This window comes from Erinaceus europaeus, chromosome 13 (genome assembly GCF_950295315.1).
Source record: "Erinaceus europaeus chromosome 13, mEriEur2.1, whole genome shotgun sequence".
Taxonomy (NCBI): Eukaryota; Metazoa; Chordata; class Mammalia; order Eulipotyphla; family Erinaceidae; genus Erinaceus; species Erinaceus europaeus.
In genome coordinates this window covers 47,162,804-47,184,593 of record NC_080174.1, presented here as the reverse complement: position 1 = coordinate 47,184,593, position 21,790 = coordinate 47,162,804, and the positions used below count along the sequence as shown (strand labels likewise).

Below are 21,790 nucleotides of genomic sequence, written 5' to 3'. Positions count from 1 at the left end.
TCAGGACTGATCATTTGCAGAGATCCAGTGTGATGGCTGACATTACAGGGGCTGAGTCAGTGACAGCCATTATCACTGGGCTTCAAAGCAAACAATAAACATGGGAGCAGAGACTCCTGCCTCCGGGCCCAGGGGCACCCTTCCAGGTCAGGGATGGATGGACTCCAGGTTCCCCCAAGCCTCAGAAATTACAGTTCAGTGCTAATGGCCAGACTGGAGTCACAGCTTCCATCTAACTCTCAGAGCAAGCAACCTGCGACCCAAGGAAGTTAAAAGCCCAGCTAAGAGAAAGACTTTCCTGCTGAGCAGACTGTCTGTTGGGTCCAGTAGCCTGGGACAGTGAGCACCTGCTGGGGAATGAAGGACAGGCCCCAGCTGGGAGGGTGACCCCAAAGGGCCCATTTCTTCCCACAGCTGCTTACTTTGCTTCCCAGGGCAAAGAAGCTGGTGTTTAGAGGCAGCTTTCTCAGCCTCAATCCTGGTGGCATGTCCTCGCAGTGGGTGCAGGTTGCAGGCACAGCCGGGACAGATGGTCCCTCCATGGGCCCCCTCCACCTCCTCCCACATGGCTGTCTGGAAAGTGGCTTTGGCTTGGCCCCCTCAGAGCTTATTCTTGGAGGCAACTCAAAGCCCATGGTTGGGACAGGTCCCATGAGAAAGGAACAAAGATGCTGCTGGAGGAAAGGGGGGTATGGGCAAAGGACTGGCAAGAAGGCCCTCCCCACTCCTCCCACCCCCAACATGCCTTTCTCTGACCCAGACCCCACAGCCCTCCTCTCTTCCCCCACCCCATTAGACCATCTGTGGGGACTGTGGCCAGAGCCAGACGGTCCAGCCAGCGGCCCTCCTGGAGAAAGGAGAGAAGGGGGACCAGGGCATCCCCGGTGTGCCAGGCTTCGACAACTGTGCCCGGGTAGGAAGTTGAGCCTGGGGGTGGCCTTGGTGCCAGAGCATTTCCTCGGCTGCCTCACCTGATAGCCTCCCCTTCCCCATAGTGCTTCCTGGAGCGGGAGCGCCCAAGAGCAGAGGAAGCCCGGGTGAGTGGGTGCCCCACTTCCTCCTTTCCATCCCTGTGCTGAACCCCACAGGGAGGGCCCCTAGGCTCACTCACACCATCTTTCCCTCTGTCCAGGGAGACAACAGTGAGGGAGAACCTGGCTGTGCAGGGAGCCCTGGCATGCCTGGTTCTCCAGGATTGCCTGGTCAGAGAGGAGAACAGGTAAGACTGGGACCCCAGGGGCTGGGGTGTCCAGGTAAGTGTCCTTCAGCTGGCTGCTAGGGTGTGATTTCCTTCCTGCCAAATGTTCTCTTGAGCCCTTCAGTGGCTCTCTGCCTTTGGGGGCCTCTAAGCCAACTCAGGGCCCCCTACTGCTCTGACCTCATCCACTCTCCTGGTTCCCCAGCTTCTTCTGGGTCCCAGTAACACTGAGACTCCCAGATCATTCCTTTCCCTCTTCAAGTCATTGCTCAGAATCAACTTCCCAGGGGACTCTTTCCTGACCCCCTCGAGAGAGAGTTGAAGCTCCCCCCCCCCCAAACTAGAATTCCCAGCTTCTCCCAGCATCACACCACATCACCCTGGTTACCTGGGTAACTCCTTTATTTAGGGACATTCCACAGCTATCTGTTGAGCACCAACTATGTGCCAACCTTGGTTTTCTTTGTCATCGCCTGTCCCTCCCTTCCTTGGAATGCTAGTGCCGCTGGGCAGGGGTTTGGTGTTTTGTTTACTGCTATGTCCCCAGCAGCTATACCAGTGCCTGGTACTTAACAACAAGAATATCAGTGCCTGATGGCTGGAGATAGTTCACCCAGCAGAGGGTGTGCCTTAACATGCATCAGGCACTGGGCTTGAACCCCAGTGCCACACGGGAGCACCGTGGCACTGGGGAAGCCTCCATGAACAGTGGAGCAGTTTTGTGGTGTCAATCTAAAATATGAAAAAGAACAAAAAACAGTGACTAAGGAGTGGTGGTAGAATGTGTGCATGAGACTCCTGGCACAGGGTCTCTTAAAAAAATACTGGATGACTAAATGAAAGTTTAATATTGCCTCAATGGTCTTGCTTCGGCATTAGCTACTCTCCGTTGATTCTGACTGTGGCCTGTGGGGAGAAAAGCAACAGAGACTCAGGCTCTTTGGGGCTGGAGTCTCTTCATCCGTTTCTTTTGGCTTTCTCTACAGGGTCCACCAGGCATGAGGGGCTCCCCAGGTCCTCCAGGCCCTATTGTAAGTATCTGCGGTTTCCTGGCCCATTTGAAAAGCTCTCAATTGGGTGCTAGCATTCAGGCACTTTTCTGCTGCCTTGTCTCCAGCTGGCTGCACACGGCAGAAAAAGGGGCTTCCACTTCCCACTCTCCTCCCTCATCTGAGTACCTGTGGAGCCTGTGGAATCCCCTGGAACCAGTTTGCCCTACCCCACTGCTCCTGGTACCACTTAGCAGAGGTCCTTGGGAGAAGACTCTTCTCAGCCGTTCCCATCCTTGGTGTTTTTCACACTGAACCCAGGGCCGGAGGGCTCAGTCTTCTGGCTCATGGTCTTGGCAGCCAGGAAAGCATGTGACAACCTGGTCAGATACCCCTGTTCCTCAGTGGTGCCCATCTCCACAGGGGCCAGGGCTAAAGTGGGGCTGCTCTTCATTCCTCTGAAGGGCCACCTCAAGGCCAAGCCTCAAAGGCCTGGCCTGGTCAGAGATGTGGACCCTGCAGTCATCTGTGGTGTTGACATGGCAAGAAAAGCAGCTTCCCACTTACAAGTGATCAGGAAAGGCATGAAGAATGAAACTTGTTACTTTGCTTAGGGGAGAGGAGGGCTGGAGGGAGCCACCTTAGAATTAGGGGGCCACCTACCTGGGGCAGGGGGCATATAGAAGGTTTGTGATAGACGTGTTGGGCCAAACAGGAGAAGCAGCTTCCATCCCACAGGGCTCTCTGGGGGCTGTTTTGCTTCTCTGTTGATGGCTGCGGGTCCAAGGAGTCTTTTGGGCCAAGACTTTCAATGAGTCTCTTTTCCAGATACTCTGAAAACACTCCCACAATCTCCTACCCCCATGACTCCCTAGGCTTGGACTGTGCCCCAAGGGCACCTGGGCTTGTGAGATGTGACCTGCCTGTTTCTCCCACCAGGGCCCCCCAGGTTTTCCTGGTGCTGTTGGCTCCCCCGGATTGCCTGTAAGAACCTAGCACTGCTCGACCTCCCTCCCACCCCCCACCAGTCAGGTCTCTGTGGCTTTTGCTCGGCTCTGCCCTTCCTGTCATGTCAGTGCCTCCTCCCTCCATGTTTGTCATTGTCCCCTGCAGGCAGGGTAGCTAACGACACAGGTTCCCTGCAGTGTGGACCTCCTTCTCCTACTCCTCCTCTGGGGCTCTGTCTCCTTCTACTTTCCTTTTCCCCCTCCCTCTCCACCTGCCTTCTCTCTCTCATCTTCTCTCTGCTCCCCTCCTTCTGTTTCCCTTTCTCTCCCACAATCCCACATCACTCCCCCTGAATCCTCTGGAGCAATTTTACCTTCTTATTTTAAGCTGGTGCCTCTAGGGGCCTTTTTATTCCTCCCTTCTCACTTCTGCCTCCTGCTTCTCCCACCTTTGGTGTTGACTGAAGATTTGCTGAAAGTAGTTCTTGGGGCTCTGCCAGGAACCTGGCACAGAGCCCAGCATAGATGCCAAAGCTTTAGGGATTCACATTGCAGGCTGGCACAGGATTGCTGCCCTGCTGCTCCGTAGGGCTGTCCAGGGGCACCTCGGGGATTTAAAGGTGGCATGCTTGCCCCTCCCATGGTTCTAGAGAAAACTCTCAGCTTCTGCCTCTCCTCTCCTCCTGGGCTCCAGCCCCAGTTGGCTCCAAGACTGGGCACATGATGTCTGTTAGTTGGTTTCTGGATACAACGGGGCCCTGCCCCTCTGTGCCCAGTGTCCTGACTAGCTTCTCTCTGCCAGGTGTCGTTACTTGCTCTGCCTTCATCAGTGTCACAAGTGTGTTTAAGTTACCCCCACCCTCACTGTTGCTCCCTCCTGGATCACAGAAACTAACCCCCTGTTTGTCAGATTTCATGTTCCCATTGCTGGATTTCGTGTTTCCCAGGGCCTGGTGATAAAGGCTTAGGGAGCAGGGCCCATCCTCATCACAGCTCCATCTGTCCCCATGTCCTCATCCTGGCTGGACCTTGTTTGTTTTTGCTTGCTTGGGTGAAGGGGCCATCTGTCCGTCTAGCCATCTGTCTTGTGTTGTGGAAAGGTTTGGGCGCCGTCTCTTGAGGGCAGGAGGGTTGGGCAGACTGGGCCTCTGATGGATGCTGGCTGGGTGAGGAGTGGGGAGTGAGGGCTTTGGTTTGAAGTGAAACTGACATCCTCTCACGTGACAGGGCTTGCTCTGGAGGGAGACTTCCCTGTCTCTCCCTGTCTCTACTCCTCAAAGAAGGCAATTTAGGGCTGGGGCTGGGGCAGGAGTGGGCTTGGACAGGTAAGTGTGTGGTAGACAGTGCTTCATTGGACACTCTGGGAACAACTCTCCTGACAACTGCCCTTCAAGGAGTCATATGCCTGAGAGAAGTCCCCTCACCTGGGACAGCATGGCTCATTTCCTGAGGGGCACCCCTATGTGGGAGCTGACATTTCCAACCTTCTGCGACATACCCCCTATGGCCGCCTTTCTGAGGGCATGAGTGGGACCTGTAGCACCTCCCACCTTTGTGGGCAGGGGAAGAGAGAAGATGAGAAAAAACAGGAGGAGAAGGGCTGGGTGGGGCCTGCCTAGCCCTGCAGTTTCTCATGATCTTTCTCTCCAAGGGCCTTCAAGGAGAAAGAGGTCTCAGGGGCCTGACAGGAGAGAAGGGAGAACTGGTAAGAGGAGGCAGGCCCTGGAAAGGGGTTAGATAAAGGGCCTTGGGGAAACAGAGACTGGGTCCTAGGGTGGCTGTCCAGTAAAGGTGGGAGTGGATTCCTTTTGGTGGATGTCCTCACTGTGGAGGACCTCATACCCCCCATAGGATCCAAGGAGACTGGTCTATATGGGCCTCAACTCCCTATATGGGGCAGACACCCATCTGCAGGCTTCTGCCCACGGTCATTTCTTCCTATGGTCCTGCACTTCCAGTTGCCCCTCCCCTCACCCCCTTACCCCGCCCCAGGGCACCCTTCCTGGTCCTCACCTCCTGCTGCTCTGGCTCATCTCCTTGGCTCCTGGTGAGGCTGGGATTGTCACCCAGCCCCAGGCCTAGCTCAAGGTGATGGCTCCACTGGGGATGGGAGGGTGTTTGCCAAATGACAGTTCCAGTGGTTCTGACTCAGACCACCCTTCCACCTAGTGGAGGGCAGCAGAAATGGGGGAGTAGGGGAACTGGTCCATGCTGTCTTTCTTTCTTTACAGGGTCCTCCTGGGCAACCTGGTTATCCAGGTGCTATGGGTCCCCCTGGACTGCCTGTAAGTAGGGGGACACCAGAGATCCTTGGAGTAGTGATGAAATTGGGGCCAGGCATAGGCACCCCTAGATTGGCATTTCAGCCCATGCCTCTGCCAGGGCATGCAGACAGATGTGTTGCTGTAAGCCTTTTGCTGGTGCAACATACTCCCCACCCCCCTTTGGGGAGCCCCTTGCTGTCCCTGCACATTGAGAGTCATGGTGGCAGTATCAACCCATGCAGGCACCTGCTGGGTGAGTGGCTCCTCTTGCCCCACTGGGGGCCCCATTATTGGGCTGGGAGGACACAGAAGCCTAACCCTCGAGTCTCCCAGCCTTTGTCCCCAGCGCCATCAACCTCTCAGTGCCAGCGTGTGAGCTAGCTGCTATCCCCACCCCTCACATTAGTGCAGGGACTGCGGCCACAGGGCTAATTCGGTTCTCTCTTTGCTTGCTTGTCAGGGCATCAAGGGAGAGCGAGGCTATGTGGGCCCCTCAGGAGAGAAGGGAGAATCGGTGAGTCTGACTCGCAGTCAAGGCGGGGGCGGGAGGACAGGCTTCAAATGGAGCTGGCTTCTGCCTAGCTGCCTCTTCATGCTGCTCCAGTCTGGCACTCTGCCAGCAGTCTGCGATGGGGAACTGTGTGGCCCCTGCTCCCCTGCGCCTGGCAGCTCCAGCTGTGCCTCGAGCAGTCCACGGAGGCTGGTGGATGCAGAGGCAGAAGCTGCAAAGCGAATCTCAGCAGGTCTCAGGAAGACAGCCGGCTGCCAAAGGGAGACTGCCTAGGAGTCAGCCAGTGGGAAAGGCAGTAGGCAGGGACAGGCCAGAGAATCAGGCCTGGGACCCTAGACCCAGCTCTTTGCTGACCCAGCCTGGCATCCCAGAGTCACCTTTGCAAAGCCAGGGTGTGCCACGCCAGTGCTAAGCGCAGGAGCCGGGGTTTGAGCAGATGAAGGCACCAATACTCTCCCGGATAGTGAGTGAAGGCAAGGCCTGCAAGTCCATTTCAACAAACCTGCAAGTCTGAAACCTTAGTCTTGTCCCCCCCCCCCCACATGTCAGGGAGGCCCCAGGGGGTGTGCAGCTAACACCATCATGCATTTCTTCGGCCATTTCCTCTCAGGCCTTCGAGGATTGCCAGGATGGGGTGGGGGCAGCCATCACTCAGTGCTGGGGGCTGCTGTGAAGGATCCTGTGCCCTTATGAGGGAGGCAGATAACAAATGAACACGCAAATAAATACACAGTGATGGGGAGAGATAGGACCAATGGAAGAAATGGCAGGTAAGGGCTGGAGCAGGGTGCTGGTAGATTCAAGGCCAGGGAAGGCCTTTCTGTGGAAGCAGTGTTTGAGCTGAGACCTGAACAGGGCAGAGAAGGGGTCATGGTTATCTTTGCCCTGGGGAATCCCAGAAAGAGGCCTGTGGGTGAGGGGGGCACCCCAAAATCAGTAAACCATTTCATGATTTAGTTAAGTTTCAAAAGATCTAGAAGGGGATGAGGGAAGGGTGGGCATTCTGAGTACAGGGGACAGTGGTGCACATGCCCAGGAATATGCTGCCAGAGTGTGTGTTCAGAGAGGGAGCAGTAGCCTGACCCAAGCAGCTGGAGAGAAGCTAGGGAGATAGAGAGAGGTAAGAGTAGCAGGGGAAGGGTTGGGCCAGGTCACAGGAGGCCTCACAGCCCCACATTGCTGAGAGGCACACTCCTGGTTCTGCTGGCACAGAGAGACCACAGAAGGCTCTGGAATAAAAACGTGTTGTCAGATCTGGGCTTGAAGATGGGAAGATGGCAGCCAGCTCCTGGCTGGAGGGAGCTGGGGTGGTGGGACTGCTGGAGAGGCTGATTCACTAGCTCAGTCAACAGAAGGGACACCTGGACAGACCAGAGAGTGAAATCCTGCTAGCTTTGAGGAGTCTCTTAGCACATCCCCTTACCATTACCTCCCCCAGTCAGAATGCTCTGTTCTGCACCTTTGTGTCCCCAGGGCCCTCCAGGATCTGAAGGCCTCCCAGGCCCCTCAGGCCCAGCGGTGAGTGAGGGACAAGGCAGGGAGAGGATGGGCATAGGTCCTCCCTACTAGGAGGGAGGTATCGGAGGACAGGGATATTAGACTTCAGCTGCTTTGTCCTCTGTGGTGACAGGGGCCCCGAGGAGAACGAGGACCCCAAGGGAACTCGGGTGAGAAAGGTGACCAGGTGAGTATGACAGGGACCACTGTGTGGGCTGTATGGGGCTGTAACCTCTCCCATCCTTGAGTTGTAACTTCCTTCCCTGGACAAAGGGGCAGGGTGGGGTAAGGGCCCACGGTGAAGGCAGTCACCTCTTGTCACTCTTTCCACTTGGGCAGCCAGGCTGGAGAGAGGGACCGCACAACAAACTGTTCCTTGCTTCTCCCTAGGGATTTCAAGGCCAGCCAGGCTTCCCTGGCCCACCGGTGAGTGAAGACACAAAGTCATCTCTGTCTGCTGCAAGCCGTGTGGGATGGGCAGGCCTGACCCAGGCAGCCTTGCAGGGAGGGGCTGGCAGGGAGAGGGGAAGTGTGAGGGGGGCCTGTGGAGGAAGGGACAGCGTAGGTGGCCAGGCCTGATTCCAGGAGCCAGGACCTGGAGAGCAGGGCCTTCTGGGTGAGCCCTGGACCCACAGGCCAGCCAGACCCAGTGCGACGGGCAGTGCTTCTAGGAAGTCCTGATGTGAATAACACGCAAAGAAGAAAGAAGGGGAGTCCCTCCACCAGCCCCTCACTCACCCCCACCTGCTCCCTTATTGACATAGGGTCCCCCTGGATTCCCAGGCAAAGCTGGAGCCCCTGGACCACCTGGGCCTCAAGCGGAAAAGGTGAGTAGGACATTAAGCTGGGTCCAGATTTAGGCCTGAGCTATGTTGTCCCCCACCCCTGCCTCGCCACTAGCATCAAGTTTGGAGGGCATTCCAGGATCGACTCAGGTGGGGAAAGAGACCTCCAGGATAGCCTGGCAAACAGGCCAGAACAGACCTGTGGCCTCTTAGGAATAGCAGCTGGTCTGTGCAGCTGAGGTCCTGTCCTTACCCTGAGAAGGGGCAGGCAGGGTGGACATGAGGAGGAGGCAGAGGGTCTCATGAGACCAGCCCAGGCCAGCTTTATCTCCCCATGAGAGAGAGGGAGTGGGTAAAGAGCTGAGGAAAGGAAGAGAGCATGAGGAAACTGGGACCCCTATGACCTGGAGCCTTAGGGCAATAGCTACACTGAAATCTGAGCACCTATCCTCTGGGTCTGACAACACAGGAAGAAACCAACCCCAGGGGCATAGGCCTCCCAGAAGCCATGTCTAGCTCATTCCCAAGGACCCAGAGAGGTGGCAAGTGTGGGAAGGAACAACAGTCCAGGGACTCCCCCATATCAGTTGCCCTGGATTTGGCTTGATGAATGTCTGCCTTAGTCTAGGGACTGCCAATGTCTGCCTTAGTCTAGAGACAGGGACTCCCAGTCTCTGCCCAAACTCTGCACCCCAACCCCAGTGGTGACAAGTAGGCACCATTAAAGGTCCCAGGATTGGCTCTGGACGTGGGGTGGGGGTTGTGGCCCAGAGAGGGACAGGGGACCTGCAGCCGCATAGGGAACTTCTCTGCTCTGGGTGCACACAGCACTGCCTCACCCTCCGCTGGAAGGCCCTCACAGAAGGGGCATTCTTGGACTGACTTCTCACTGGTTGAGAACACTGAAGCCCAGAGAGACTGGGGATGTCTCAGGGGCACGTAAAAAGTTATCGGCAGAACTGAAAAAGTGCTTTCCAGCAGCCAGTGTCCACAGCCATGACTGAGCCAGGGGCAGGTGCCACCCCGCTGCCTGCTTTGTGAGCACCTGGGTGTCAGCTGTTGCCAGAACTTTCTGCTGGCGACATACTCTGTGGCTACCTGTTGTCCTTAGGCTTGTCATTGCAGAGCACTCAAACCTCTGCCCAGCGGTTGTCCAGCATAACTCCCAGCAGAGCTGACAGTTCCCGGGGCTGTGCTGACCCCTCCTGGAAATAGCCAGCATTGCAATCCCACTCTGCTGGGCCAGAAGGCAGGCCCCTTCCCTCAGCTCTATGGCAGCCATCTTCTCACTAATGGGGGAGGCAACATCTCTCTTCACTGAGCTGCCCGCCTCCCCTTCCCTTTCTGGTTCTGTTGTCACTTTCTTGCTTTGAACCTTTAGTGGCTCTCCAGTGCCTATAACAGTGTTTTTGTTTGTTTGTTTGTTTGTTTTTTAGATTTTATTTTGTAGTCCCCAAGATTTTTCATCATACATACTGTCATATGAACTCACAATCTAGAAAGCAGACAGAGGAACCCGGTTCAGTGCACATAGTACGAAGCACAAGGACCTGTGCAAGGATCTGGGTTTGAGGCCCTGATCCCCACCTGCAGGGGGGTTGTTTCACAAGCGGTGAAGCAGATTTACAGGTGTCTGTCTCTCTCCCCCTCTACCTCCCCACCCCCTCTCAATTTCTCTGTCTTGTCCAATAAAATGGAAAACATGGCTGCTAGGAACAGTGGATTCATAGTGCCATCACCGAGCCCCAGCAATAATCCTGGAGGCAATTAAAAAGAAAGGAAGGAAGAAAGGAAAGAAGGAAGGAAGGAAATACATAGTCTGGTGAAATAGCTCACTTGGATAGTGTGTTACTTTGCCATGCGTGTATCCCAGGTTTTAGCCTGGCCCTCACCACAACCACCACATAGAAGGAAGTTTGGTGCTGGTTTCCCTCTCTCTCTCTCTCTCTCTCTCTCTCTCTCTCTCTGTCTCTCTCTGTCTCCCTATCTCAAAAAAGAAGAAGAAGGAGGAGGAGCAGGAGGAGGAGAAGAAGAAGAAGAAGAACAACAACAAGGACAAGAAGAAGAACAAGAAGGACAAGAGGAGGAAGAAGAAGAAGAGGAAGAAGAACAACAACAACAACAAGAAGAACAAGAAGGAGAAGAAGAATGAGAAGAAGGGAAAAAAAGAAAACAGATATAAGTGGAGGTGCTCTGAAGGCTGGGGCTGGGATTCCTACCCTCTGGGCTCCCACTTCATAGGCCCAGCTCAGAGATTCTTCCAGAACTACAAGAAGTACAGTTTGAAAATTACTGGTTTGTTTGGTAAAGCTCAGTGCAGTGGGGCTAGCAAAATAGCTCGATAGCTCACCTGGGAGGGTTAGGTTCAAGTCTAACCCTCACTATACGGGGAGAAGCTTCAGGTTCTTTGGTATGTTTCCCTCTGTCTCTCTCTCTTTTTTGGGGGGGGGGCCTCCAGGGTTACCACTGGGGCTTGGTACCAGCACTAAGCACTATGAATCTACCACTATAGAGGCCATTTTTTCCATTTTATTGGATAAGACAGAAATTGAGAGGGGAGAGGAAGATAGGGAAAGACACAGAGCGACACCTGAAGGGCTGCTTCACTGCTTGTGAAGCTTTCCCCCTGCAGGGGGGGGAGTGGGGGCTCATTCTGGGGTTCTTGTTTAAAAATATTTATTTATTTATTTATTTATTTATTTATTTATTCCCTTTTGTTGCCCTTGTTGTTTTATTGCTGTAGTTGTTATTGATGTTGTCCTTGTTGGATAGGACAGAGAGAAATGGAGAGAGATGGGGAAGAGGGGGGGGGAGAGAAAGATAGACACCTGCAGACTCACCTTCACCGCTATGCAGGTGGGGAGCCAGGGGCTCGAACCGGGCTCCTTACGCTGGTCCTTGCGCTTTGCTCCATGTGCACTTAACCTGCTGTACTACCACCCAACTCCTTTAATCTCTGTTTCTTTTCTATCTGTCTGATAAAGTCAACCCAGAGCAGTGAGGCTCTAGTACAACAACAAAGAAAGTGAAGTTAGCACAGTGTTCAGGGTTCTTCCCCAACCATATCTAATTCCTCTGTCACCGTGCTCCTCCCACCCCACTCACACACACTCCCCAGTCACCGTGGCCAGGCCAGACAATGTGACCTTTTTCAAATATTTATCCTTCTCTGAAGCTTCCTCTGGAAGGCCTTTTCCTCTTTCTCCATCTGCCTGAATCCCAGACACTTTTCGGAGTCTAGCATCTGGTGACACATCTGTGGCACTTTCTTGGACCCCAGCTCTCGTGAGCATCTCATCACTCATTCACACAGGGATCATGCATCAATGCACTGCCCTCAATGGTGGTGGGCCCGTGACCCACACTACACTGCGAGCTCCTGGGTGATAGGGACCCTCTGTTTACCTGGGGAATCAGAGCCCACACAGCACACAGGGTTAGAGGTAAACTGAGTGTGTGCCTTCAGTCAGCACCCATACCTGAGTGCCTACCAGGCCAGTCCCTGGGTCAACTCCAGGGAAGATGCTGGGCAGAAGAGGCTCTGTTCCTTTCTTACAGAATAGTGAGCAAAGGGAGTTCTTTGAAGATGAAGAAAACCTTTTGGGGGAGTGGTGTCTGAATGACTCCCAATTAAGCCAGCTAAGGGCTGGGTTGCTAAAATCCCACCCAGGGGAGAGCCAATTGTCCTAACTTCCAGTTGTCACCAAAACCTGTGACCCAGGGCCAGTCTCAAGCGAGTGTGGCAAAGCCCTGCTAATGTTGTTGGGGGGCTCATTTTCAGGGCAATGAAGGGATGCGAGGTCCATCAGGCCTGACTGGCTCCCCTGGGCCACCAGGACCTCCTGGGATTCAGGTAAGTGTGTGCTAACTTAGCCTGTGTGTGTGTGTGTGTGTGTGTGTCTGAGAGTTGGGTGATGGGTAGGGAGGGTGGAGGGGCTGGGTCAAATCTCCCCCCTCCATGGATGCAGAAACCTTTGTCCTGCTTCTAGGGGCCTGCTGGCCTGGATGGCCTGGATGGGAAGGATGGCAAGCCTGGCTTGAGGGTGAGACAATGAGCCTGGGAGCACACCCCATTCCTTTCCCTTCCTTTTTCCAGAGTTAACGACCTCCTCATCTCTGTTGGCTGGTGCCCATGCCTTGCTCTGTTCTACCTCTCACCACATCCCACAGCTCCTTGGGTTCCCAATCCTTCTAGTAGCATTACCCAGCCTGGGTGAGCAGAGCCTCCCCAGAAGCAAGACAGTGGAGGGGGGTTCACTTCTATCCATAAACTGAGGCAACTAGAGAAGCAAGCATGGTGTCAGGAAGAACAGCTTTAGAAGAACTTGAACCTGACTTCTTGGGTCTAGTTTGTTGGAGAGTTGGGCTCATAAGCCAAGGGCAGAGTTTGAAGGTTGATGACTCCCTGTACCCAGAAGAAGGGAAGCTGAGGCCTAGAGAAGGCCCAGCATTCACACAGGCCAGTGAGAGGTGTCCTCCTCTGCCCCATGTGGCACTCCCCTCATATTGAGGTGGCTGTGAAAAGTGCTGAGGAAAGGAAAGCCAGTGGTAAGTGAAATTGGGTATCAGGTAGACAAAGTTCCTGTCTCAATACTCCTATCTCTTTACCTAGGGGGACCCCGGTCCTGCTGGCCCTCCTGGACTCATGGGACCCCCGGTAAGTCAAGCTTCAGGAAGATTTTGGGAGATCAGAGGCCCCCAAGCAGAGCCCCTGGGAGTGTGTGGGGCAGCTCCAACCCAGATCCTCCATGGAGCATGTTATGACGTGGGATGTGTTTAGTTTGTTTCAGTAGAGGGGGTGGGAGGAGGAAGAAGCCTTTGGTTGAAGTGAGAGACACGAGAACTTTGCATTTTTTTTCAGGGCTTCAAGGGGAAAACTGGACATCCTGGCCTCCCAGGACCAAAGGTGAGGGCATGGTGACTTCTTCCAGGCAGACTTCTTTAGCTCCCCTCAGACCTGACTGTAGGCAACACAGTCACAGTGCACATGCCACCTGGTCCTTGGCACCTAAGCCTCCTGGGGGTCACTGGCACCTGCAGGCTACATCAGGATTTCACCACCTGCCTGAGAGCATCAGAGGGCCTCTGGCCAGAGCTGGGGCAGGTGGCAGAACCCCATGATGTGGGGTCAGCTTGCAGTAGTGGGGGGATGCTAGGTGGATGTCTGCTGAGCCCCTTTTTCTTGCAGGGTGACTGTGGACAGCCAGGGCCCCCTGGCAGCAGCGGCCGACCAGGAGCAGAGGTGAGGGCCAGGGGTGCTCTGCTGAGTCTGGGAGGCAGCTGCTTCCTCCCACTCATTGGCAAAGTGGCTGCTTTCTCTCTTTGGTCTTCTGGGGGTAAGGTTTTGCCTAACAGTGCATATCTTTTTGATTTTAGTATTGATATTACTTTAACCACAGCACTGTCCAGCTCTGACATATGGCAGTGCTGGGGATTGAACCTGGGATGTCAGGATCTCAGACATGAAAGTCTTTCTGCATAACCATTATGCTAACTCCCCAGCCTCCAACACCACTTACCTTGACTCTCCTCACTGCTGGCTGGTGAATTAGGAGCCTAAAAAGGCAACATGGGGTAGGTGGGGCTTGGCCTTCTCAAACTGGGGTTCTGCTTTTCCTCTGCAATGATACGCATGGGCAGTGCTGCTCCCTCAGGCCCTGGATGGCTTAGACCTGGAGGCTAGGGCTCAGCCCTGTTCCTCTGATCCTGGGCCTCCTGGCTGCTCTGCTCAGCTCAACCCTCCCCCAATCTAACAGCACCACAGAGGTGAGTAAGACTGCCTCTTTCTCTTTCTGACTCCTGCAGGGTGAACCTGGTGCTATGGGACCCCAAGGAAGACCGGGCCCCCCTGGCCATGCTGTGAGTTATACTGCTTCTGTGTGTGCCTCCATTCGAGGTAGGATGCCACAGGGGTTGGGTGGTGAGCAAGCATTGATGGCCGGCTATAACTAGGATGGGTGGGACTTGAGCTCCCCTAATCCAGTGGTTTCTGGGCTTTTTGGCATTCTCTCATTTTCTGGGCACATTCAAGTTTACTTATCAAACAGAGATCATTCAGTTATTCAGCAAATGATTATGGAGAGCCTGCATTGCGCCAGGCACTGGTCCAAATATGGGGCTTCAGCAATGAGTGAGACAGACAAGGCCCCCTGGTCCCAGGGCTTCCATGCAGGTACAACAAACAATGAAGACAGGAGCATCGGGCAATGGTGTGATGTTACAGGGAGGACCTGGGGGTGAATTCAGGGGAAGTTTTGCTGGAGAAGTGGCATTTGAGTGTGAATGACAAGAGGAAGTCATCTGTCCAAGCTGTCTGCAGGAAGAAGGGGAGGGGTGACAGAAGAGGAAAGGGGCTTGGTGTGCTAGGGAAGCCCAAGGTCAGTGTGGCTGGAGTGACGTTCAAGGACTGAGTGGGGGTAGGGATGCTGAGCTTAAAGACTATGTGATGTAGAGAGTGGAGAACCTTGGAGCACTGGACCAGGGATGGGGGAGCACAGCTGGAAGCAGAAACTTGGAGGCTTTTGCAGCAGTGGACGTAAGGCGGTGCTGGAGTAGGGTGGTAGTGGACCTTCCAGCCTGTATTTGAAGGCTTATTAGTGAGCTGGATGCAGAAGAGAGCAGGGAGAGCGCTCAGATGGGAGTCAAAGATGATGCCTGCCTTTGGCTAGAGCAGCCAGCTAAACTGTTGGTGTATTTACTAGCAAGGTGGCTTAGAGATGATATTTATAAAGCAATAATGAACTTGCCATCCACTGTACATGTCAGTAGCACAGATGGCTGCCAATGGCGGCCTTTGATCAGCGTGATGGCACTGAGCAGTGGTTCCAGAGCACAGCAAATGCATCTGCATTTTCCTCCCAGCCCTCTTGTGTCTGGGAGAAATACAGTTTCTGAGAGGATTTTGGAAATGAGAAAAGTAATTCATGGCCAAAAAAGGGAACTTTCACATCCCTAGTGCTATTTTTTTAAATTTTATATTTATTTATTTTCCCTTTTGTTGCCCTTGTTTTTCATTGGTGTTGTAGCTATTATTGTTGTTATTGTACAGGGCAGAGAGAAATGTCGAGAAGAGGTGAAGACAGAGAGGGGGAGAGAAAGATAGACACCTACAGACCTGCTTCACTGCCTGTGAAGGGATTACCTTACAGGTGGGGAGCCAGGGGCTCGAACCGGGATCCTTACGCCAGTCCTTGCACTTTGCACCACGTGCGCTTAACCCGTTGCGCTACTGCCTGACTCACCCCTATTGCTATTGTTTTATGGGTCACAGGAGTTAGAGGTGCCAGACTGGTGGGAGGGATCCCCAAGTCTAGCCCAGACCCCCCTTTACATCACAGGTGAAAAGATTGTGTCTCCACTGATAGATTGAGGACAAGGGTGTGCAAGGGACTATTCCTCTTGCCTCTGTCCTTCTGGCCAACCCCCCATCCCCTCTGTGTGTTAGTCCCAGTGCTGGGCACTCCTGTCTCAAGAACCTTGAGCTTAGTAGATGAGTCTTTGCTTCCAGAACTTTCTACCTGGGGGAATGGAGGGAAGTGCTCTGAAAGACACCTGTGCTAGAACACCAGTAGATCTGATACCTGAACCGTGTCTCAGAGGCAAGATGTGAAGTGATGAGGAAAATGTTCAGACACTCCTCAGCTCAGAAGCGTGGGAGTCCCCCAGGGCTTGGGAGCACCCTGTGCTGGGTTTGGACAACAGGAGATCAGGGAGGTCTGAAGGCTGCTCTGGAGCTTGGGGCTTACCCATATGGATACCCCAAGTTTGGGGCTAAGCCCTTGCTTCTTGGTCCCTCCTGCATAGATCGACAGCTCCTGGCCTTTGCTCCTCCTGCAAAAGAGAAGGAAATGGGGGTCCTTATGGTAAATTCTCTAAGGCTTCTGGCTGTGGCCCCCAGTCCACCGCTCAGCACAGTCCCATTGTGCCACTCTCAGCACTAGGCATGAGCTGCCATGCACCACTGGGCAGCACCTCTGGCACAGATTTGACAGAAGCCTGTTACAAGGCCCAGAAGAGAAAGGAGGTTTGGGGAGAAGAATGGTTTGCTCTTGTTGCTCCCTCGCTTCCTCCCAGGGGCTTTATCAAAGCCTTTTCCCCTCCTACTGACTTCCTCTCTCTGTAGGGGCCACCAGGGCCTGCTGGCCAGCCAGGACCAGCTGGTATCTCTGCAGTGGTAAGTGACCTGCTCCCCTCACCCCTCCCTTCCAGGGCTCCTTCCAGAAGGAGTGTGGGGATGGGGGTGAGGGACTGTTCCCCCACTTTCCTGACATCAACTTCTCCTGCCTCCCCAGGGAGTGTTGGAGTCACTGCAGCCACCCCCCTCCATAAGTCCAGGGAGCACCCCTTGTGAGGGAGTGGTCCCTGTCATACAGTGGGGTGCCCACTTCTGCTTTCTCCTCTCCCCTCACCACAGCCTGCCTTTTCTCTAGGGCCTGAAAGGTGACCGGGGAGCGACGGGTGAGAGGGGCCTTTTGGGCCTTCCTGGCCAACCTGGCCCACCTGGACATCCTGGTCCTCCGGTATGTCCCCCCCCCCTCCCCTGTTGTCTCATAGCCCGCCCTTGCAGGGGAAGGACCAGCTAGCTTTGCCAGCCAAGCACAGCACTGCACATCTGGAGTCTGGGGGTGGGGAGGGAGGAGCGGCTGTCAGCGAGTAACATGGCAGCATGGTATGTGAGCCTGCAGAGTACCTATTTGGAAGGGAAGATGAGCTCTGTAGGCCAGTGCAGTTACGAGTGCATGCCAGGCCCGCTGCCTCTGGCCATGTCCCAACAGCATGAGCAAAGGCCCTGGACTAGGTGTCCACTATGTGTTGGGCGGGTGGAGATGTGACCCCTGTTCTGTCCCTGCCCCTTCTGTAGGGAGCAGGCTGGTAAGCACAGAGAACTTGCAAATATCGGGAACCAGCAGCACAGTGCTGCTACTGTGGCTTTCTCAGCACTGCAGAAACTGCTCCTGGGTGTCAGCTCATGTTTATTATGAGCCATGCCACAGTGGCCACTGGTCATGTTCTCAGCTGTGAGCTCATGCCTGACACTTTCTCAACCAATCTCCACCACATCCCTGTTTGGTAGTTCTAATGACTGTCCCCTTTTTACAGAGGAGGGAATGACATGCTCAACAGGGTTCAGGGGGTTGTTCAAAGTCACGTGGCTAGTAAGCAGAGAGAGGGGAGCCCACCTGCCTCTAGAGTTTGTGCCATTCTACAGTACTCTCTCCAAAGCTCCAGGTGGGTGAACCGTATCAAGTGGGACTGGTGACTAGTCTCCTGGGGGTACAAATTGTGGGTGGTGGGAACGCAGGTTTCCCAGACCCCAGGCCAGGGAGCAGACTTTCTTCTGGGAGCAGGAGTGACAATCCTGGGGTTTGTGATCTGGAGTAGGGTGAAGGACTCTAGCCAGTGCAAGGGTGAGGGGTGAGGGCCATCCCACCTTGGAGGGGTAAACAATGAGTCTTGTCTCCAGTTCACCCTAATTCCTGCCATGGATGCTTGGCTGGCAGGTGCCCAGAACTTTACTCCCCCCCCCCCCCCCCCATTGCCTGCAGTCTCAGGACTCTCCAGGATACTCAGATGAGTTTGCCAGCTGCCTGGCAATTACAGCTTCTTCTATGCCCCGCCCCCGCACTTAACCCCCCTTTTCATCAGCTAGGCACAGGAAGCACCTCTTCTTTCCTAGGGAGGGAGCAGGCCCAGGTCTTCCTCTGTGCTGGGTTCTGGAACTCTACTGAGGGCAGAGGTTCAGAGTTCATGCCTCCATCTGGCAAATACTTCACATACATTCAGAGCCAAGGGGTGTGCACGATGCCCAGATCTCATGTGATGGTCAAGGCAGGCACAGCCTGCCCTTTCCTGAAGCACTCAGCCAGGGAGGCAGAAGGAGTTATCAGCCTGGAGGTCTGAGACCAGGCTGGGTGGGGATGGGGACTGGGTTTCCACAGCCTGTGCTCAGAGTAGGGAGTGGGGGTGAATTCTTCGGTGGAGCAGCGGGCTGGCTGTGCTTGGTGGGTAAGGTGTGAGGTGTGCGATGCAAGCTGGGGTAGGTTGGTCACCTCTCCATCATTCTCTACTCCCCAGGGTGAACCTGGTGCAGATGGTGCAGCTGGCAAAGAGGTACCATTGTGTTGTTGTGTTGGGTTTCTCCTTTTCCAGTGGGGATGCTTCCTACTCCTGGCCTTGCCCTCAACCCTCTTCATTCATTCAGTAAACATCCCCCACCCCCAGGCACAGATCATTTCTGTGCAGATGTACTAGAAACAGCAACCCTGTTGATCTGGGGAGAGGAATTGGAGGCTAGGGGACAAGGAAAGAGCAAATCTTGGTTTTCATGATTTCTTTTTATTCATGTAACTGGTCACAAAGAGCCAATTATAATAATAGAAAGCTATAAACAAATACTTCTTAAGCACTAGCTTTTCTCGTCCCCCACCACCACCACACCCACATGCCACAGACTGGCTCTTTCATTCTGACTTCTCACCTCTTCCTGTCAGTGACAAGAGACCCAACTTACATCATGACACAAGGTCATGCCCCAGAGACTTCATTCTCCCTGCTAGCTGTCGGATTCTTGCACAGCCATGGGGGTAGAACTGTGGGGAGATGATCCTCATGCCCCTGCAGCCCCAGGATGGCTCATAATTGCTGCCTACTTGATCCTTTACTTTTTCTTTCCTCTAGGGACCCCCTGGAAAGCAGGGAGTCTATGGCCCTCCTGGTCCAAAGGTAAGAGAGCACTGGCCGGGTATGAGAGGAGCACTCCTGAGTTGATTAAGCTCAGCTCCAAGCTGTGATTTCCACCACAGGAGGGGGGCATACAGGGAGGCCAGTGGACAGGAGAAAGGAATGGGCAGAACTTGAAGCAGCCTCACATCCAAATTGTTCACATGGGGCTGCTCCAGGTTAATCTTAGCTATGGCTGGAAGAACAGAAACCCAGTTCAGCTCCTCACCCAACCATTCTTTCAGCACCTGCTGGCTCTTGTTTACATTGCAGGCCATCTGCCCTTGGCCGGGGAAACAGGGGCCCCTGATGCTCACTTAGTCCAGTCACACTTATACTAGAGCTCGGCAGGTTTTATAGAAGACTGGACACAGCACTGCAGAGTGAGAGCGAGGAAGCAGCTCAGTCTGGGAGTCTGACAGGTTGTGCAAAGAATAAGAATATTTCAGCCTAATACGAGAAGTGCACTGGGCAGAGGGAAAGGTTGTTCCAGGCAGGAGGAACCAGGCAGAGAGTTATAACCAGCAAGGTGTGCCTGGAGGTGCGAATATGGGGAGAGGAGGCTGGAGAAGACGTGACCCTGGACCATGAAATTAATGGACTTTAAAGCCTGAGGGCAATTGGATGCCATCAGAATTCCCCCCTCTTTTTAAAATGTTTTACTTATTTACTGGATAGAGACAAAAATAGAGAGAAAGGAAGAGATAGAGTGGGTGAGAGATGCATGCATCACCCCTTCACCATTCCATTAGCTTCCCCCCTGCAGGTGGGGATCAGGGGCTTGAACCTGGGTCCTTGTGCATTGTAACATGTGTTTCTAACCATGTGCACCACCGCCCAGCCCTAAGCATCAGAATTTTATATCAAGAAGTAACCATAAGATGACTATCTTCCTGAAGGCCTCCCTTGTGGGCAGTGAGGTAGGGCAACCCATCCAGATACTACAGCCACAGTCCAGAGGGAAGGCAGACTGCTGAAACATCATGAGGTTGACTTCACAGGATTCAAGAATACTGAGCTGATTTCCTGTCTTTGCAGGGTGATCCAGGACCTTCAGGACAGAAGGGCCAAGCAGGAGAGAAGGGAAGAGCTGGCATGCCTGGTGGGCCTGGCAAGAGTGGCTCCATGGGACCCGTTGGGCCACCGGGCCCTGCTGGAGAGAGAGGCCACCCTGGATCTCCAGGGCCTGCAGGAAGCCCTGGATTGCCAGGGATGCCTGGCTCCATGGTAAAGAGGGAGACTGGCAGCCAAGGGCAACTGTCCCAATGAGCAGGGATGTGGAGTGGGGCATAAACCACTCTAGAAGCTCTTGTTGACACTGCAGGAGGGAATGTGCCTCTTACAGGAGTGGCTCTTAACTGAGGGAGGGGAACAAGGAGTGGCTTGGGAACCTCTCCCCAGCAGAAAGCATTGATACACAAAATGCTCGGTGCCACTTCAGGAGGTTAAGGCACTGGATTAAGTGTCTGTGGGAGGCTCCTGGGAACTTTGCCCCCCTCCCTCCCCTTCATTTCAGAAAGTCTATTCCCCTGAGGGAGAACACCAGGCTTAGAAGTATGAGGCACGTTTTCTTCTTTTTCCTCAGGGAGACATGGTGAATTATGATGAAATCAAGAGGTTCATCAGACAAGAGATCATTAAAATGTTTGATGGTAATTGGCAACCGGCTGGGTGACAGTGGGTGCTATTCGTCCCTCCCAGCTGCTTCTCCGCCCTGCTCTGGCCTCCTTTCCCTGAAAGCTCACGATCCTCCCCCGCTCGGCCCCTTCCCCGCCTACTTACAGGCATATGTTCAATTAGACTTGAGGCCTTCCTTGTCACCTGCTCTGTGCTGAGATGCAATGATTCTCGCCTGCCCTCCCTGAGCTCCCACTGGCGCAAAGGAGACAGACAAGAAAATTGGTATCAAATGAGTCTGCATGAAGTGAGCTCTGTGTAGACAGAGGGGCCAGCAGCAGCTGTAAGATGGCTGGTGTGGGCCTGGGCTCATTTTAAGCTGTCCTCCCATTCATTTGTCTATCCAGTGGTGAGATGATAGGAGCTGGGAAAGACACAGGATGCCTGGAGGGGCCAGACATCTTTCTTGAAAGCAGGCCATGACTGCCAAGCAAGGAGTCTGGACTTTATTCTGAAGCCAGTGGTGAACTAATGGAGGGTACTGGTGACATGAGATCTTGTACCCAGATCTGTGCTTCAGAAATAGCACTGTGGGAAGCCGTGCAGAGGAGAGGTCCAGAAGACCACTTAGAAGACCACCCCTGGGCCTTTGTTCTGATGTCCCTTGAGCAAAGATTGTTTCTGACTCCATGCTAGTGGCCTGACTGCAGTATCTGCAGTCATTCTGCTTCCGCGGGCTGCCCTGTGACCTACCCTTGTCTTTTCTTACAGAGAGGATGGCTTACTACACCTCCAGGATGCAGTTTCCTGTGGAGATGGCAGCAGCACCCGGCCGACCAGGCCCCCCCGGGAAAGATGGTACTCCGGGTCGGCCAGGTGCTCCAGGGTCGCCAGGGCTCCCCGGTCAGATTGGCAGAGAAGGACGGCAGGGCTTACCAGGAATGAGAGGTAGCTGCACATGTAGCTTTTGTGGGGAGGATAGCCAAACATGAGCATTGTATGTGTGAGGCCTGTTATGAATGTAATATTTAATGCGTGTGGGTGTTTCAAATAATCCAACTGGGGCATGTTGTTTTCCTACTTATTTTATTTCTTTTGTCCCAGGACTGCCTGGTACCAAAGGTGAAAAAGGGGATATTGGTGTTGGCATAGCAGGAGAAAATGGTCTCCCTGGACCCCCAGGTAGGAGAAGCCAGCATGTAGAGCAGCTGAGATCCCTTTTCTTTATATCCTGCTCCAACATTTTTTGTGTAAAACAGCTGT

The 21,790-nt window shown here is 54.0% G+C and overlaps 1 protein-coding gene across 7 annotated transcripts in view; it reads left to right on the top strand.

Moving 5' to 3' along the window:
* The window catches only part of COL16A1 (collagen type XVI alpha 1 chain), a 59,247-nt gene that overhangs the window by 35,764 nt on the left and 1,693 nt on the right, over positions 1–21,790 (top strand). For 3 of the 7 annotated variants that reach the window (XM_060205736.1, XM_060205737.1, XM_060205734.1), the window contains 26 exons: positions 797–913; positions 996–1,037; positions 1,133–1,219; positions 2,185–2,229; positions 3,127–3,171; positions 4,786–4,839; positions 5,366–5,419; positions 5,859–5,912; positions 7,383–7,427; positions 7,540–7,593; positions 7,797–7,832; positions 8,171–8,233; positions 11,973–12,044; positions 12,181–12,234; positions 12,804–12,848; positions 13,053–13,097; positions 13,380–13,433; positions 13,997–14,050; positions 16,314–16,364; positions 16,621–16,710; positions 18,266–18,301; positions 18,869–18,913; positions 19,949–20,137; positions 20,496–20,562; positions 21,299–21,475; positions 21,632–21,709. In XM_060205736.1, the coding sequence (XP_060061719.1) occupies positions 797–913; positions 996–1,037; positions 1,133–1,219; positions 2,185–2,229; positions 3,127–3,171; positions 4,786–4,839; positions 5,366–5,419; positions 5,859–5,912; positions 7,383–7,427; positions 7,540–7,593; positions 7,797–7,832; positions 8,171–8,233; positions 11,973–12,044; positions 12,181–12,234; positions 12,804–12,848; positions 13,053–13,097; positions 13,380–13,433; positions 13,997–14,050; positions 16,314–16,364; positions 16,621–16,710; positions 18,266–18,301; positions 18,869–18,913; positions 19,949–20,137; positions 20,496–20,562; positions 21,299–21,475; positions 21,632–21,709 (1,753 nt within the window). The remainder of the gene's footprint in view (positions 1–796; positions 914–995; positions 1,038–1,132; positions 1,220–2,184; positions 2,230–3,126; positions 3,172–4,785; positions 4,840–5,365; positions 5,420–5,858; positions 5,913–7,382; positions 7,428–7,539; positions 7,594–7,796; positions 7,833–8,170; positions 8,234–11,972; positions 12,045–12,180; positions 12,235–12,803; positions 12,849–13,052; positions 13,098–13,379; positions 13,434–13,996; positions 14,051–16,313; positions 16,365–16,620; positions 16,711–18,265; positions 18,302–18,868; positions 18,914–19,948; positions 20,138–20,495; positions 20,563–21,298; positions 21,476–21,631; positions 21,710–21,790) is intronic. The other 4 variants (XM_060205740.1, XM_060205739.1, XM_060205738.1 and 1 more) reach the window with 2 other exon arrangements.